The sequence below is a fragment of the Mytilus edulis genome, chromosome 3, assembly GCF_963676685.1.
Source record: "Mytilus edulis chromosome 3, xbMytEdul2.2, whole genome shotgun sequence".
Classification (NCBI taxonomy): Eukaryota; Metazoa; Mollusca; class Bivalvia; order Mytilida; family Mytilidae; genus Mytilus; species Mytilus edulis.
In genome coordinates this window covers 105,877,409-105,896,561 of record NC_092346.1, presented here as the reverse complement: position 1 = coordinate 105,896,561, position 19,153 = coordinate 105,877,409, and the positions used below count along the sequence as shown (strand labels likewise).

Below are 19,153 nucleotides of genomic sequence, written 5' to 3'. Positions count from 1 at the left end.
ATTTGTCTATATATATACATATTATATATGTTCCAGACCATATGAGTATTTGGACCGTACGCGTACGGTCCGGACCGTATACGTATACTCGTACGGTCCGACCATACGCGTACGGTCGGACCGTATGAGTATACGCGTATGGTCCAGTACGAGCTGACCATACATGTTATTAGATCATATTGGTTAAATTTTAAAAAATGAACATTAATCAAAATGTTTATTTTCAGATTTACTAATTTAATATTATTACAATTACACGGATAAAATGAACAAATGAACAATTGAAATTAAATATTTGTTTCAGTAATTGTATATCTTGATCCTAATTTTGGTACTCTCAACCAATGTTACTACACTTGCTTGTAACGTACTAATATTTTTTACATTTACATTTTTGCAGTTCGTGTATGTTCCTTAGCAAAAATATTTTTTGGTAAAGTTGCTAAATATTCTAAAACAATTGTCCTCCCACATTATATTTACTTCCGATATTTTCAATTTTAGTGATCATAGTTCAATTATTTTACTGAGTGATCGACATGTGAAATACGAGAGATTAACAGATTCAATTACGGCGGGAATTTTTTAAATCATTAAAATATATTGTTGTTTTTTTTCAATTACAATTAAACTTTTTTGTATCTATTTGAGAGTTAAGTTATATTGATCTGTTATATGGATCTAATTAACTTTGACAACTTCTTAATATTAGTCAGACCGTACGCGTACGGTCCGACCGTATGAGTATTTTGAAAAAGTACGCATACGGTCCAGACCGTACGCGTACGGTCCAAATACTCATACGGTCTGGAACATATACATTTGTCTATATATATACATATTATATATATATATATAAGAAATCTGGTGAGAACATCAGTCTCCGAACAGTTCATTAAATATTTAAATTTATCAAAATTATCTAAATTACAAAAACATGGTATAATATTAACAATGTCATCATAAAACGTTTCCCTATCGTCTTGTTAATAGAGGTTGCATTCACATATAAAATGTTATTCATCTTAAATTTAGTGTTAAACAATGTTTACATATTCTTTGATCCAAAGGCGTATTATTATATCTGCCTTTTTCAATGTGTAAATTGTGGTTAGAAATTCTTAACTTACATAACTGTCTAATATATTGTTTTGAGATATTTAACTTTGTATAAGTCTCAGGTTTATATTCCTTTTTTAACTTGTAATATGTGCGCAATTTGTTTTGCTGTGACAAACATGAGAAAAAAATATTTTCCATATCTTTCTTGTAATATCTTTTTTCACTGCAGATATGAGTTTTCTTTCTGACATAGTTCCTTTATTATTCCAAACATGGTTAAATGAATTGATTTTAGAAACTGAAAAATGTGTTTATTGAAGGTACATGGAAAGGTACAATCAACATCTTCGATTGACTTATATGCTAATTTTTTAAAATTCAAAAGAGGGTCTTAGTACAAATATAGCCAGTATTTAAGAGACTGCAAAATAACAAATAATAGAGATTGGATAACGACCAAGTTCTGCCATACTGGCAATATTAGAAGCATATTTAGTGGAACCAAGTACATATTTACAATATATGAAAAAATATTCTATTCTATTCTATCAAATTCATACAAAACAAAAAGGGTTAGTCAAACAGCTACATATGGAAAAATGCGTTTATTGGATAAAAACGACATTATCATAGCCTGAAAAAGAAAATGGTTTGCATAGCACTATTTAAATGTTTAAAGAGAGAGTAACCGTTGTTACCTATGTTACCTTGTAACCAATGAAACCAAGAAATTTCAAGATTCTTATATAGGTGTAATCTAGTGATACTAAACATGCTAAAGGGTAACCATTGTTACCTTGTAACTGGACTTGATAATAAAACATGTTGATCAAACAGTACTCCTGATAAATGATTTAATCTAATGCAAGTATTGTCACTCAGCAGTGGAAGAGGAAACACGTTTTCTGAACTGCTCCTGATATTTTTTTAGCAATACACCAACTACATCTGTGTATTCATATAGCCTACCTTGTCAGTCAATTCTATCATAAATCATTATGACAAGAATGCTCTAAAACTTTAAACACCGGTTATATATATGGATGTTGGAACAAACTTTCTACAAAATGTACATGTAAACAAACAAAATGGCGCACGAGTTAAAATCTCGTGTAACAAAACTACCTGATAAATATGCAGACTGCATTACCGGTGATGAGATTGATAACATTGACAATGAATTAACAGATGCAAACGCATGGGAAATTCCGGTCAAGCATGTTCAATGCGACAACAAAACCAATAATGTTACTTTCAAAACCACAAGGCAAAGCGTGTGGAAAACCGCAATTATCGAACATTTTGGGAAGTCCAAAACCAACTGCCAACCACAAAAAACCTGCAATGTAATCAGGGTAAATTTTGATATTGGTCCAGACAGAAATAATTCTGTCAAAGTTAATATTTTCCACTCTGGATCTGTCGTCTTTCAAGGGGCAAAATGTGGCAAATTCTCCGACCATTTCTTTGAAACATTAAAGGGAAAATGTGACTTGCTCGACTCCGCCGATGACACAATTGTCAAATGTGACTTAAATAACTCTGCTGATGACACAATTGTTAAAAGACCGACTACACCTATTTTAAATTTAACAAAATCTAAAAGTTGTGAAGATCTCCAACAGATTACAAGTACGCCCATACGTGCACATGTGTCAAATGCAATATTTGGAAAATCAAATCATATTGAAAATTCACCAAAACATAGAGTCATGCAACACAGCAAAATGATGGATTCAAAGCTTGAAGATATTCATACTTCACTTAGCACGATGGATATTACAATGAAACTTTTCGTAGAAAAACTTAATGACATAAACTTAGCAACTATGAAAACACCAGATGCCTTATCAGCCAGAATTAGCGAGATGCTAAACAATCATAAATCAAAAGTAACTGAATCATTATCCACAATAGAAGCAAAAATCAAACAGTGTGCCACTGGAATTGATTCTCTTCAAACAAAAGCAAATGTAGCCGATAATCTTGTAAAAGACTTAAAAGCTAACCAAGTAGAACACAAAATCACTATAGATAAAATGTCTACATTAATTGTAAAATTAGTTGATCGTATCGAATCACTTGAACACTGTATCATAATGAATCCACACAAAATTGAAGAATCAGATGCAGATATTACTTTGAGGCCAACAAATGACAATGATAAAAATATGTTCACTAAAAGTGTGTGTCATGATTCAAACATATTATCTGACATCTCAACCGATCAAATTGAAACTGACAATGAATGGACAGAAGTTACGGGAAAGAAAAGGCAACTCGAAACTTCAAATAATGAATCGACAGAATTTGTAAGAAACAAAAAGCAACCCGAATCTAAAAATAAACCGCCACAAAAAAATCCATATAATTGTGACCACTTGATCCTGAGTGATTCAGTCATTCGAAGGATTCAAACAGAACGCTTTACACCTGGCGCCAAGTGTGTCAAGCGGTTCATTCGAGGAGGTGCCTCTACATGTACCAACTTTATAGAAAAGAAGGGGGCAGAATTTAATCCCAAAAACGTACTTCTACACATTGGAACTAGAGACCTACAAAGTAATGGTATTAAAGATGATGAATTTGTTAAACTTCTCGATATGTGTACAAAAACCTGGATACATGCCAAAGTATATGTGTCTCTTATTACAAGCCGAAGAGACTTTTCCGATAAAATGGTGACCGAAGCAAATCAAATCATAGGCAGTGTATGCACGAACTATTCAAATGTTACTGTTATTGAGCAATTTAGACCATCTGATAACATGTTCCATGACCAAGTTCATCTCAACAATCTTGGACTCTCGGTCATTATCAAACATTTGAAAGCTGCTATGAATCTGTCACCGCCATCTCCCAGACCATTACGACACCAGTATGGTCAACCAAATGGGACTTGGAACGATCGACCTTCATCTGCGCCTCCATTTCAAAATATTCAATTGCTAATGAATAACATGGACATGACAAGACCATTATCCAATCCGTCCGCTTTCGAAAGTCCTCAGATGACCAACCATATTTCACCTATGAACATGATGACTCCGCCGCCAGCAAATCCTTTTATGCAATGGTTTCCTCCGCAAATCCCTATGAACATGTGTGCTCCATGGCGTCAATCATGGAATGTACCACCCTATACACCTTGGCCACCAAATATTGCAACATTTCATCCTGATGCTCAACAAAACATTCACAACTAACCAATAATAAACAAATTATGAATCTAATCTAGTCATGATAGAAAGTATTTTGTTGTAACTGTTTAGTATTATTATTTTTTATTTTTATTTTTTATAATTATTGTTCTTTTTACAGCACATACATTTCTTATGTAGCTTGTTATATTATTTTTATGTTTATAATCAAATGATGAAGTAGAAAAAAAGAAAAAATAATCATCAGTGTTCACTATTACACATGTACATGTATCATATTATAGTCCCAACATCCTAAAATAACCCAACCAAATTTATTATTGAACCTAGAATGATTAACAAATTTGACCAAAAGTCGCTCCTCAATATAGCCATGTGGAATATTGAAGGGCTTATTAGTTCAAAAATAAATGACAGTCACTTTTTACAAGTTATTTCAAATTTTCATATCCTTGGCTTGGTAGAAACATGGCTGGAAGATGTCAATGCCTGTACTAATTTACCGGGGTTTGATCTAATTGTTGCCAAAACAAGAAAAAAGAATAAAAAAGCCAGAAGAAACTCGGGGGGAGTAAGCATTTATGCCAAAACATCTGTCTCTAAAGGTATATCAAAATTGGCAACCAAACATCCAGATATAGTTTGGACAAAATTAGAACACAAATTTTTCAACCTCCCTAAAGACATTTACGTAGCTTTTGTTTATATATCTCCTGAAAGTGCTGCCCATAGTGCAGATGATATTCAATCTATGTATACTCACTTATTAGAAGGAATTGTAAAATACAGTAAACTTGGTGATATCCTTATCCAAGGGGACTTTAATGCTTACACCAACACTATGCCTGACTTTATTGTAAATGATGAAAAAAGTCATTCTAGTAATGATGATGATTTTTATAAGTTTGATATTAGTTTGCCAAGAAATAATCTTGACCATAAAAGAATAAATAATAGTGGTAAACATTTACTTAATATGTGTAAAGAATCAGGACTTAGGATCCTGAATGGTCGAACCACATGTGATTTATTTGGCAGACCAACCTGTATTACTTATAATGGATGTAGTCTTGTATAAAATTGAGAAAGGAAATGGTGAATATGTCAAAGCGACAACCACCCGACCATAGAGCAAACAACAGCCGAAGGCAACCAATGGGTCTTCAATGCAGCGATAATTGCCGCACCCGTAGGTGTCCCTCAGCCGGCCCCTAAAATATGCATAATAGTACAGTGACAATGGACGCCATACTAAACTCCGAATTATACACAAGAAACCAAAATTTAAAATCATACAAGACTAACAAAGGCCAGAGGCTCCTGACTTGGGACAGGCGCAAAATTGCGGCGGGGTTAAACATGTTTATGAGATCTCAACCCTCCCCCTATACCTCTAGCCAATGTAGAAAAGTAAAAGAATAACAATACGCACATTAAAATTCAGTTCAAGAGAAGTCCGAGTCTGATGTCAAAAGATGTAACAAAAGAAAATAAATAAAATGACAATAATACATAAATAACAACAGACTACTAGCAGTTAACTGACATGCCAGCTCCAGACCTCAATTAAACTGATTGAAAGATTATGTCTTCATCATATGAATATCAGGTACAATCCCTCCCGTTAGGGGTTTAGTATCATACTATCATAAAATATATGAGAAGAACATAACCCGTGTCATGCCAACAACTGTTTTTTTAGAAATAAATGTGTTTAGTTCCGATGCAAAGACCCTATCAGTGAATCAATGTTAAAGCCAAAATATGCAATCTTTAATGACCTGACAACAGTATCGTAACTATATCCCCTTTTAATAAGTCTATTTAAAGGTTTTGTTAGTTTCTGAGGAGAATACTGACATTTTTGTGCTTTATAAAGAATATTTCCATAAAATTTTGGATGTGAAATACCTGAACGTATAAGATGTCTGCATGTTGAGTTATATTTACGAATTATTTCCTTATACCGGTGATAAAATTTAGTAAATGTTTTGACCAGTTTGTGATATCGAAAACCCTGGTGTAATAATTTTTCAGTAATACATAAATTTCTCTCGCTAAAATCTAATACATTGTTACATACACGAGCGAATCGTACAAGTTGAGATATATAAACACCATAAGATGGTGACAAGGGAACGTCACCATCTAAAAATGGTAGACTACTCAATTGTATCAAATGAACTTTTTAATTCTGTGGGTTTTTTCCAAGTACATGAATTTACTGCTTTATCAAACCATTGTCCTATTGTATGTGGTATTTTGTCTAACATTGTCAACAACTGTAATTTTTCTTCAACACTTGAGGATTTACCAGGCAAATTCATTTGGTCAGATGAAGCTATAGAGCTCTACAAAACAAATATTCAAAGTAAAAATATTAAAGATAAATTTAACAACTTCATACAAAAAGATTTTGGTGATGTCAACGAAATGGTTGGCGAATTCAATTCAATTTTAATAGAAACAGCTAATATGTCCACAAAATTCATTAAAAGGGGTAAACCTAAAAGAAACAAATCTAATAAAACACAGAAAAAACCATGGTTTTCTGAATCGTGTAAAGATCTGAGGATCTCTGTTAAAAACTACGAGAAATTGGTCAACAAATTTCCGTTCAATGCTGAATATAGAAAATCTTTTTATACTTTTCGCTCTCGCTTCAGACGTAGATGCAAATACGAAGAGAAACAGTACAAAGAAAAGATTTGTAATGAGTTGGATAATTGTGTAGAATCAAACCCTAAAGTTTTCTGGAAATTGATTAACAAACTAGATCAGTCATCAACTTGTAAAACAAATGAATCATTACCTTATAATTCTTTTAAGGAACACTTTGAAAAACTAACTCTTGAACACCCCGAAATGAATCGTTTTCAGGAAAAAGTCACAAAAATCTTTGAAAGTCTAAAGGCTAAATTACCTTTTAATAATGATATAAATGAGCTTAATGGTGTAATCACACCAAGTGAAGTCGTAAAGGCCATCAAATCACTAAAAAATGGTAAAAGTCCATCCATTGATTTTATATCTAATGAGATGATAAAAAATGGTACCACCTCTACCATGGAATCTCTTGTTAAACTTTTCAATATTGTCTTTAATGAAGGTATCTTCCCAAAAATATGGAATGAGAGTCTTCTTGTCCCACTTCACAAAAAGGGTAGTAAGGCCGACCCTGGAAATTACCGAGGGATTTCTATCAGTTCGAACCTTGGAAAAGTGTTTAACAAGATTATACATGCCAGATTATTAAAATTTACACAATGCAACAATTTGATAAGCAAAAACCAAATTGGTTTTATGGAACATAATCGAACAGCTGATCATATTTTTTCATTGAAATCAATTATTGAACAATACAAGACTAAACATAAGAAAGTTTATGCTGCATTTATTGATTTAAAAAAAGCCTTTGATACGGTATGGAGAATTGGATTATTCCATATACTATTAACACATGGAATTCCAAAGAAAATTTTTAACATAGTTTTTTCAATGTATTCCAAAACAAAGAATAGAATAAAATTTAATGATGGTTCAAGTACATCTTTCATATCTGAAAGAGGTGTTAAACAAGGCGATGTTCTAAGCCCTTTACTATTTAATATTTTTATTAATAATATTGTTGAAAATTTAAAAAACAATAGCACAGACCCTGTGCTAATTGGTGATGATAAGATTCATTGTTTGTTATATGCCGATGACTTGGTACTATTGTCAAGTAGTCCAGAAGGACTACAATGTAGTCTAGACACTCTAGCTCAGTTCTGTACAGATTGGAAGCTGGAAGTAAATTCTACAAAATCAAAAGTCCTAATATTCAATTCTAACGGCAAATCATTTCAAAACTTTTTTACTATCAACAAATATTATATTGAGACAGTTGATAAATATTGTTACCTTGGGATAACTTTAAAATACAATGGCAAATTTAACCTGGCCTCCAATTTATTGATGGAAAAGGCTAGAAAAGCTCTATTTAAAATAAAGAAATCTCTTAGTCTCAACAATTCAAGTAGACTTTTAGAAAAAACTTTTTGATACAATGGTACTTCCAATTTTATTATATGGAAGTGAAGTTTGGGGTATTGAATCAATTCAAAAAAATAATGAGAATGAACCATATGAAAAGTTTCATATAAAATTTATAAAAGAAATTCGGGGGGTTCACTGTAAAACTTCCAACCATGCATGTCGCAGTGAGCTTGGTAGACTCCCCTTAAAAGCTAAAATTTTGTTGTCTTCCATGAAATTTTTAGATCATTTAATCTCATCTAACAAAATCTTAGCTCATGACATATTTATTCAAACAAGAGAAAACAACCTATGGACAAGTAATATGAAGAAATGTATCCATAATCTGGGTTTCTCATATTTAACATCTTTTGATATAACTATTACACCTATGCTTGCTCAAATAAAACAACGAATTCATGACCAAATTTTACAAGAACAGAATTCATATATTACTGAATCATCAAAACTATCATTTTTTCGACATTTTTGTTTTTCAAATAAACGTGCACACTATGTTGACCAATTGAATATGTTGAAAGATAGGGCACCTTTGGCAAAACTAAGGCTAAGTGCACACAATCTTGAAATTGAAAGAGGTAGATACATGCAAGTTAACAGAGAAGAAAGGTTGTGCAAATTATGTCATAATAAAAATATAGAAGACGAAAAACATTTTATCTTGCACTGCACAAAATATGAATCACAAAGAAATGTTCTTATATCAAAATTGTCCTATTTTAAAAATTATGACAAACAATCTAAAACTGAGGATGAATATATTAAACTATTACTTAATAATAAGTGTAGAAAAACACTTAGATTAATATCATCTTTTATTAATCATTCATTTGAATCAAGGAAAAATTTCCTTATAAATGAGTAATATGAACAATTTGAAGCTATAACATACAATATACTTATGTCAGTAGTCTATTCTTACAAATTAACCTATATATATTGATATTTATAACTGCACATTTCATTGTTCGAAATGTGCCCAATGATATGCTATGTAGTATTTATTGTTTAATTGCTGCATCATTACTATTAGTATACTAGTTGTATGGGCCGTTGCCAATTATTGTAATTGAGTTTGTGCCAATAAAATATTTGTATTTGTATTTAATCCGGATATTTTACTTTGTCCGTTTTGAACCGCATTTTACAATACTGGAATAAACTTCCGGCAATTTCTGAAAAATAAGATTCAAGTTAGTCAGCATTAGTGTTTTCATTCATCCTTTATGAAGAACATCTTATTCATTTTTATTGAAAGGTAGTACCGTCAATCAGGCCCAATTACTGTTAAATATTACCAACAGGTAGTATCAGACCGTCAATCAGGCCCAATTACTGTGAAATATTACCAACAGGTAGTATCAGACCGTCAATCAGGCCCAATTACTGTGAAATATTACCAACAGGTAGTATCAGACCGTCAATCAGGCCCAATTACTGTTAAATATTACCAACAGGTAGTATCAGACCGTCAATCAGGCCCAATTACTGTTAAATATTACCAACAGGTAGTATCAGACCGTCAATCAGGCCCAATTACCGTTAAATATTACCAACAGGTAGTATCAGACCGTCAATCAGGCCCAATTACCGTTAAATATTACCAACAGGTAGTATCAGACCGTCAATCAGGCCCAATTACCGTTAAATATTACCAACAGGTAGTATCAGACCGTCAATCAGGCCCAATTACCGTTAAATATTACCAACAGGTAGTATCAGACCGTCAATCAGGCCCAATTACCGTTAAATATTACCAACAGGTAGTATCAGACCGTCAATCAGGCCCAATTACCGTTAAATATTACCAACAGGTAGTATCAGACCGTCAATCAGGCCCAATTACCGTTAAATATTACCAACAGGTAGTATCAGACCGTCAATCAGGCCCAATTACCGTTAAATATTACCAACAGGTAGTATCAGACCGTCAATCAGGCCCATTACCGTTAAATATTACCAACAGGTAGTATCAGACCGTCAATCAGGCCCAATTACCGTTAAATATTACCAACAGGTAGTATCAGACCGTCAATCAGGCCCAATTACCGTTAAATATTACCAACAGGTAGTATCAGACCGTCAATCAGGCCCATTACTGTTAAATATTACCAACAGGTAGTATCAGACCGTCAATCAGGCCCAATTACTGTTAAATATTATCAGACAGGTAGTATCAGACCATCACCCAGGCCCATTACTGTTATTATATCAACAGGTAGTATCAGACTGTCAGTGTCACCCTGGTCAATTATTGTTATTATCAACAGGTAGTATCACTATCAGACCATCACCCAGGCCCATTACTGTTATTATATCAACAGGTAGTATCAGACTGTCAGTGTCACCCTGGTCAATTATTGTTATTATCAACAGGTAGTATCACTATCAGACCATCACCCAGGCCCAGTACTGTTATTATCAACAGGTAGTATCAGACTGTCAGTGTCACCCTGGTCAATTATTGTTATTATCAACAGGTAGTATCACTATCAGACCATCACTTAGGCCCAGTACTGTTATTATCAACAGGTAGTATCAGACTGTCAGTGTCACCCTGGTCAATTATTGTTATTATCAACAGGTAGTATCACTATCAGACAGTCACCCAGGCCCAGTACTGTCATTATCAACAGGTAGTATCAGACAGGTAGTATCACTATCAGACCATCACCCAGGCTCATTTATACCGTTATTAAAACTTTTTAAAAAACAGTGTAAACTAAATAGATATAGGAAGATGTGGTGTGAGTGCCACTGAAACAACTCTCCATCCAAATAACAATTTATAAAAGTAAACAATTATAAGTCAATGTACGGCCTTCAACAGGGAGTCTTGGCTCACAGCGAACAAAAAGCTATAAAGGGCCTCAAATTTACTAGTGTAAAACCAACAGTTTAATCTATATAAAAAACGAGAAACACGTATAAATTACATAAACAAACGACAACTATTGTACATCAAATTTCTGACTTAGGACAGGTGCAAACATTTGCAGCAGGATTAAACGTTTTAATGGTACCAAACCTTCTCCCTTTTTCTGAAACAATAGCATAACATCACTACATAGAAAACCACACGATAAAATATCAATTGGAAGACTAAAACTCAATCAAAAAATGTAAATTAACACACTGTGAACGAATAAATTTGATCTGCGGTACCTGAATACAAATGCACAGTTAATAAAATATTAGGGACAAACATTCAAGGCCAAAAAGCAAACAAACAAGTCCAAACAAAGCCATGGCAAGACACAAGCACAAATATTTAACCCTTCGAAAATAATCACTTTTGAAAAAAAACGGTTTTAATTCAAAGTTCAAAGTTCTTTATTTTTCAATTAAGGGCTCCTGACGGGACATAATGACAACAATACACAATACATTATAATATCTACAGGTAAATGAAAAATAACTGTTGTTTAAGGTATACTACTTATGTGTATAAAATTCTTCCAATAACTAGGAATACCAAGAAAGTGTTGTCATATAAATACATAATTTAACACTAGATACAAATTGGGGTGAATATCAACAATAAAACGACTAAATACTTTTAAAAAATGTAATAAATAAATAAGCTTTATTTAGAGTCGGCAAAGTATACAAAACATAGACAACATAAACTCTAATGAGTTTTTAACCGATATGTAAAAAAAATCAGTATCATTAGGACCTTACATGTAAATCAAAGTACATGTAAATTAAGAGCTATGAACAGTTCCATAGCTACAGAATGTACATGTAGCACACTATTTGAGATCGGGCGAACTTCCAGTGATGACAAGATATATAGATATAGCTTTTGTTAATATTCATATAAATCCATAATATAATTACAATGACTTTAGTGTCTTTTGATGTGTTTAGGCTGCAGAAAGTTTCATCAAGCTTGAGGTGTAATTTCATATAGTTTTATTTACAGTTAAACCAATAGGATATCAATTGAACATGTTGGACACAAATAAAAAAGATGAAGGGGCATGAATAATATAATATACTTTACTTGTCTCTAAGTCATATTAGTACTCAAAGAAAAGGTAATCCTAGTAAATGTTCTTTATTTTTACAGGTAATGAAACAATCAGCAAGAAACAGAATCTTCTAAATATTTCTTTCAACTGACATATCATGCAAACAGAAAGGCTACTGCATTTGTACTAGGCCGTAGGGTAAAATGCACTTAAAACCAATTACACTTAGCTGGAAGATTCAAGAAAAAAACACTTTAAAAGACAATTTTTATATCAGACATCAGAGGTTTACTTTTATGACAAAATCTCAGATCTGATGTCTTATCTCCTGATCTGAGTATGCACACCATCATAAACTATTTTACCTTTTAAAAATTATTTCCTTATTCATCCTCTATGGATCAGGGGTCAGAAGTTAACCGTATAAAGAATTTATCGCACGCTGGACTTTTTCTGCTGCGTTTTGTTGAAAAATAAACAATGAAACACAACAACATTAATAGATGACGTCACCATTAACGCGTCATGAACCCCCTATGAAAATTCCTAACCCCCTACGGTCTCATAGGGGGTCACACGTGACAGCGTTAAACCAATCACAACGTGATAATTTACCCGCAGTGTGATATATAATAATGACAACAATGTTACATTTGTTTCAGATATTGACTAATGTTGGTGCAGTCATGGAAAACAATAATGGTTTGGTATTGGTAGAGTCTCAGCAGAGTAGGAGCTCAAGTCTTATTGACTCAAATATTTCACAGACCAGTGAGCAAGGGGATGGTGTCACAACAAATAATAATCTATTTTTAGACAAAGACAGGGCCCATAACTTCCTTAGAGGGTTTTCAAAACTATACCGTAACAAAGAATTTGTTGATGTTGTGCTTTCAGTTGATGGGAAAGATTTTCCCTGCCATAAAAATGTCTTGGCAATATCCAGTCCTTTTTTCATGGCAATGTTTTCAACAGATATGGCTGAAAGCCACCAAGATAAGATTGCATTACATGAGATTGACTCGTTAACAATGGAGTTAGTGTTAGATTATATATATACAGGACAAGTGAGTTTATCAGAAGATACCGTACAACATTTATTGTCTGCGTCTAACCGATTCCAGTTGTTATCGTTACGGACAGGATGTGCTGAATTCATGATGAATCATATCACTGTTGTTAATTGTATTGGTGTTTATTTCTTTGCCAAAGCACATGAGTGTGAGATCTTAGCTTTAAAAGCAAAAGAGATTATTAATAATCAGTTTTCAGTATTATGTAAACAGCAAGAATTTTTATCTCTGCCTGCCGATAAACTTGTGGAGATTGTCAGTGATGATGATATTAACGTTACGGTTGAAGAGACAGTTTTTGAAGCATGCTTAGAATGGGTTATGACAGAAAAGGAAAAAAGACAAAATCATTTAATGGAGATCATGAATTGTGTAAGGTTTGCAAACATTACTTCATACTATTTCTGTGATAAAATTGATCCAAACACTTTATTGAGGAGCTGTGAATCATTACGGAAGACATTAGATATTGTGCATTATTACCACATGTTACGAAATAGACAACAGGAAATGGATCTGAACTTAATGCCAAGACAAGGCATGTTATATGAGAGGGGAGTAATGATCATAGCTAATCCGTACACTGAAGATTCTCTCAAGAAATTCAATAGTATGGAGTTACTACTGCCAAAGACAGGAGAAGTCATTTCTATATGTAAACTGCCACAAAGTTTGTATACTCCAGGTAAGTTGTATGTCTAGCTGTTGAATCTATGACATGTTTGTTGTACATTGTATGTATTTTTGCTAGTTAGTGGATCTTGACATTGTCAAAAACTGTTAGACTACCTTTCAGAAGGTACTTTCAGGCCTCCATCGATCCTGGCCAACATTTCAAAATTCACCATTTTTATTCTCAATTTTATTTTCCTTAATTTGACAAAAATGGTATGTACTTGTACTTGATTGAATGATGGTCAGTATTTCAAGAGTTTACCGTAAACATGGTAAAGGACTTGGAAAAAACACATATTTTTGGAAATTATGATTTTGTGGTACATTTTGTAAAAGGAAAAATATATCACATACAACAGGAAATATATAGTACATGTATATTTGAAATTGTTGAAGAAACATCTCTTTCAATTTGGTTTTATAAATTTGATGTAGACATATGACTATGATAACATATAAAAAAGGAAGAAAAATACCAAAGGGACCTTCAAACTCATAGATCAGAGATAAACTGACAACACGGTGGCTAAAAAAGAAAAAGACAACTGTACTGTATATAATATCTTTCAAAATAGATATGTTATTTAGTATTAACATTCCTAAGTAGACAATAACATGTCAGAAATTTTCTATATTTTATTTCACACATGCTACATGTATATATCACTATAATATTCTGCTTTGCTGTTGTGACTTTCAGGTTGTGCAATAACAGGAGAGAATCAGGTTTATTTAGCTGGAGGTGCCATACGGAAGATTAACTACAGAGGTTCTATCACAACAGAGGGGGTATCCAACAACTTCTATATGTTTGATCAGTTAGAATGTGCCTGGCAGACTAAGGCCAAGATGAATATGTGTAGGTCACAGTTCTCACTCACAGTGGTTGATGGGTAAGCTTAATTAGGTGGAGTAAAGTTGGGACAGACCTTCAATGTATATGATGACTTGGAATACCTAGGCAGACAGACTCAAAATAAGAAGAAAGATTTGGTATGATTTCCAATGAGACAACTATATGTATCTGTTGGAACGTTAACCCAATTCGGGCAAAAAATGTAAACATCGATAGGTCACTAAAAAGCATTCAACATGTAAAAGGCCCAGGCATAACATAATGCAAAACAATTCAAAGGAGAAAAACATTGTCCGGATTTATGCTAAAGATATAACATGTACATGTTTAAATTTGACTAAAATCTGAAGTGTACAACTTTTGCTTGTTAGTTTCATGGAACCTGGTTATCCCCAAAGTTAAAATGAAGTGGATGTAAGCAAAAATAGGCAACCATATGACCTTCAACAATGAGAAAAAAAACATATTGTACAGTCTGCTATAAAAAGGCCCATATACGAAAAATATGTTACAATTCAATTGCGAAAACTAACTGCCTAATGACACTTGTTTCAACATTTTATAGACAATACACATATACACATATGTTTATTTACAATTATTTACAGGTACATGTTTGCTATTGGAGGTCAGGATGGGACAGAGATACTTAGTAGTGTTGAAAGATATGACCCCCACTCTAATGCCTGGATGCTGGTGGCTCCTCTACCAAAGGCTCTTAGATTTATGACAGCCTTGAGTTACAGGGGAAGGTTGTATGTTTTTGGAGGGGAGGCGACCACAGATGTTAGTAACTCTGTGTATAGGTAAGGACTAGGTTTTATCAAAGATCACTTAATGTTACAGAAAACCATCCACAGATGTTAGTAACTCTGTGTATAGGTAAGGACTAGGTTTTATCAAAGATCACTTAATGTTACAGAAAACCATCCACAAATGTTAGTAACTTAGTGTTTATGAATTTGTAAGGCCTATGTTCTATGGTTACAGAAAACCATCAAGTTTATAACAAGTTTAAGAAAGGGAGAAATTTTTATATATCAATAGCTGATTACTAACCTTAAATTCATACTCTTCTGGTGCAATTACAGTGATTATTTGTCAAGTTTTCTGATCAGTGAAATATAGATATAAAAGTTTTACCTATTCACCCTGAAGGGGGCAGACATATGGTCATTTTAATACAAAAATGCTTCTAATTATAAATGTATTGATATGAGCCTGAATAGTTATCCTTTCATATATTTGTAATACTCATGTGATGTATATTTAAGGTATGATCCAACAGAAGATACATGGACAGAGTTGCCTCCCATGAATATAGCTCGAGTTCTAGCCGGGAGTGTTGTGTATAAAGACAAGATCTATGTTATTGGTAATATGACTGGGAAACCTCCTTCATCAAATAATCTTTTGTTAAATCCATTCTATTGCTAATTAAACTCATCGTAGATACCAGGATTTAAATTGTGTACGTCAGGCACACATTTTGTCTACAAAAGACTTAAAAAAGACTCATTTTTGCAGAAATTGAAATATTAGCTTGTCCTACTTTACATGGTTACTTTTTGAAGGATATATTTTAAGATTCTATTATAAATATTATGTAATCATTTGTTCATTTAAACATGTTAAAATAACAAACCTTTGCACAATGATCATAACTTATGAGACGAAAGATACTAATGAGACAAACTCATAAGTCAAAAACAATCTGACAAAGCCAGGGCAAAAACAAAAAAAACAAAATATAGACACCTAAAGAATGGGCAATACAAACCTCATCAAAAACTATGGTTATTCCAGGTGCTATAGAAGGATAAGCAGATCCTGCTCCACATGTGGCACATGTTGTGTTATAATTTATAACAGTAATATATCTCTCTTTATGGATGTGTGTCATGGAATTAAATATTAAGGGCACACCTTTATTAATGAATTAACACAAGATTTACTATATTTGACCAGTCAATCAGCATGTATAAATTATTATAAATCAACTCAACATATTTTTACTGGATTATAAAACAGCTCTGTTCACTCAGTGCAACTTTCAAAGAAAGTTTTTTATATGCATTTTTTTTTAATAAATATTCCCAGTTTAATTTGTATTAGAAAGGTTAGAATAAAATGTTAGATCATATATTAAAAGCCTTCACTAGGTTATGTTTGTTTGTTTTTTTTAATTAGGTGGAAATTCAGCATTAAGTGAGAAATGGAAGAGAGAGTTTTTACCAGAACACTGTGTTAGTTCTGTAGAGATATTTGATCCAGAGAGCCAGACCTGGAGCCCAGGACCAGAACTTCCAAATGCATTATGTGGAGCTGGTAAATTAGTTTCTTACAATATCATAAAAAAATCATGTACTTCAATCTCTTTCAGTTCTTTTAAGAATATAAATTAGTAATTTAAAAACAAATTAGATAAAAGGTTAGTGTTAACTCACCAAATATAAAACATAAACTGACAAAATTGAGAGTATCTTTTTTGTACATGAAGCAAAAATTAAAAATCATCAAACAAAATGTCTGTGAAAATAGATTTTCTTACTGGAAATGTAAGTTACATTTTTCATACTTATGAATGAACTGATTTTATTGCCCAGTGAAATATATAAAACAAAGAAAATCCCTTATCTGTATTCATTTTATACACAAAAGTAGTCTTCACTAAAAAAGATTATGCACATATTTTTTTTTAAAGGTTAAACTTTAATACATATTTTACATTAAACATTATTTATAGGGGTTATCTGCCCTTAGACTATTCATTTTTTTTATGTTCTTTATATGAAATACTCATAACTACTTTTATGATAATTTAAATTGTACTTTATTGCATAGTTTATTTTTACTAATGAAGGTAAACATTTACAAACTTCATTTTGGCACATAACCCCCCACCCCCCCCCCCCCCACCCACCAAGAAAAAATTGTGTTGAGAATTATTTTACCTTATCCATTATATGTTTCCTAAATCACAATGTTTGATTTTGATATTGTTGTTACCTATCTATATAAACACATTTACACTATTAAATAAATGCACAACAAATTATGTTTTGTTTAAGGAATTGTAAAATATGGAAACACCATATTGATTGTTGGTGGAGAAGATGATAAAAGTTGGATGGCAGGACTCTGTTGGTTAAAAGAAGAGAAAGGACGACAGACGTGGGCAGAAGGACAAGAATTACCTACAGTTATGAGTACATTTGGTTGTGTTGTAGCTAACATACATCATGAAGCACCAAAGAATCAGTGATAACATACATCATGAAGCACCAAAGAATCAGTGATAACATACATCATGAAGCACCAAAGAATCAGTGATCTTGTTGATTATAGTAGGGTTGTAGCTAACATACATCATGAAGCACCAAAGAATCAGTGATCTTGTTGATTATAGTAGGGTTGTAGCTAACATACATCATGAAGCACCAAAGAATCAGTGATCTTGTTGATTATAGCTAACATACATCATGAAGCACCAAAGAATCAGTGATATTGTTGTGTTGTAGCTAACATACATCATGAAGCACCAAAGAATCAGTGATATTGTTGTGTTGTAGCTAACATACATCATGAAGCACCAAAGAATCAGTGATATTGTTGTGTTGTAGCTAACATACATCATGAAGCACCAAAGAATCAGTGATATTGTTGATTATAGCTAACATACATCATGAAGCACCAAAGAATCAGTGATATTGTTGATTATAGCTAACATACATCATGAAGCACCAAAGAATCAGTGATCTTGTTGATTATAGTAGGTTTAGATCTTGTTGACTTGGAAAGGTCATGTTAACTATTATAGGTCTTGTTGACTATTACAAGTCTTTTGAATACTCTTTTTTACTAATATAAGTCTTTTTGACTGATATAAGTCTTTTTAAAGATGAATACAAGATTCCTCTGACAGCCTTTTAAGAACTCATTTTGTTTGTCATCCTAATGGTGTAGTCCATATAGAAATCATGATGACAATTTCTACCCTAAATGTATGAAACCAAGTTTCCATCTTGAAATGGTAAAATATCCAATTTCATGTAAATAATTTGTGCATTAACCAATTTCTTATTAATTTGTATCTTTTATACACATACACACCACCAAGTCTGGTTGGCAATTAACATGTTTTCAATAAGGACTGCACTTTGGTGTGCCACAGCCCAACAACTCTTTAAAAAGACTGTCTGGAGGCAAAGCAAATCAGAAATCAGATTAGTTGTAGATTATTTACATCATGATGTTTTAAATTATCATGACTGCCATATTTAAACTGTTGTTTGGAAGCTACAGATAATT

At 32.7% G+C, this 19,153-nt stretch overlaps 1 protein-coding gene across 1 annotated transcript; it reads left to right on the top strand.

Annotated features, from left to right (window-relative positions):
* Window positions 1-9,707: 9,707 nt before the first annotated feature.
* Window positions 9,708-18,107, top strand: LOC139515565 (kelch repeat and BTB domain-containing protein 8-like). The gene is made up of 7 exons (XM_071305143.1): window positions 9,708-9,769; window positions 12,901-13,996; window positions 14,687-14,879; window positions 15,451-15,648; window positions 16,117-16,217; window positions 17,033-17,170; window positions 17,914-18,107. Exons 2-7 carry the CDS (start codon window positions 12,925-12,927, stop codon window positions 18,105-18,107), a joined length of 1,896 nt encoding a protein of 631 aa, XP_071161244.1. The 5' UTR covers window positions 9,708-9,769; window positions 12,901-12,924.
* Window positions 18,108-19,153: the final 1,046 nt, after the last annotated feature.

Bases quoted from the DNA above. Each gene is read 5' to 3' on its own strand.
- LOC139515565 (XM_071305143.1), top strand. From the start codon at position 12,925: ATGGAAAACAATAATGGTTTGGTATTGGTAGAGTCTCAGCAGAGTAGG. The intron at 16,218-17,032 runs GTAATATGACTG...TTTTTTAATTAG, and splicing joins AGACAAGATCTATGTTATTG to GTGGAAATTCAGCATTAAGT. The intron at 17,171-17,913 runs GTAAATTAGTTT...GTTTTGTTTAAG, and splicing joins AAATGCATTATGTGGAGCTG to GAATTGTAAAATATGGAAAC.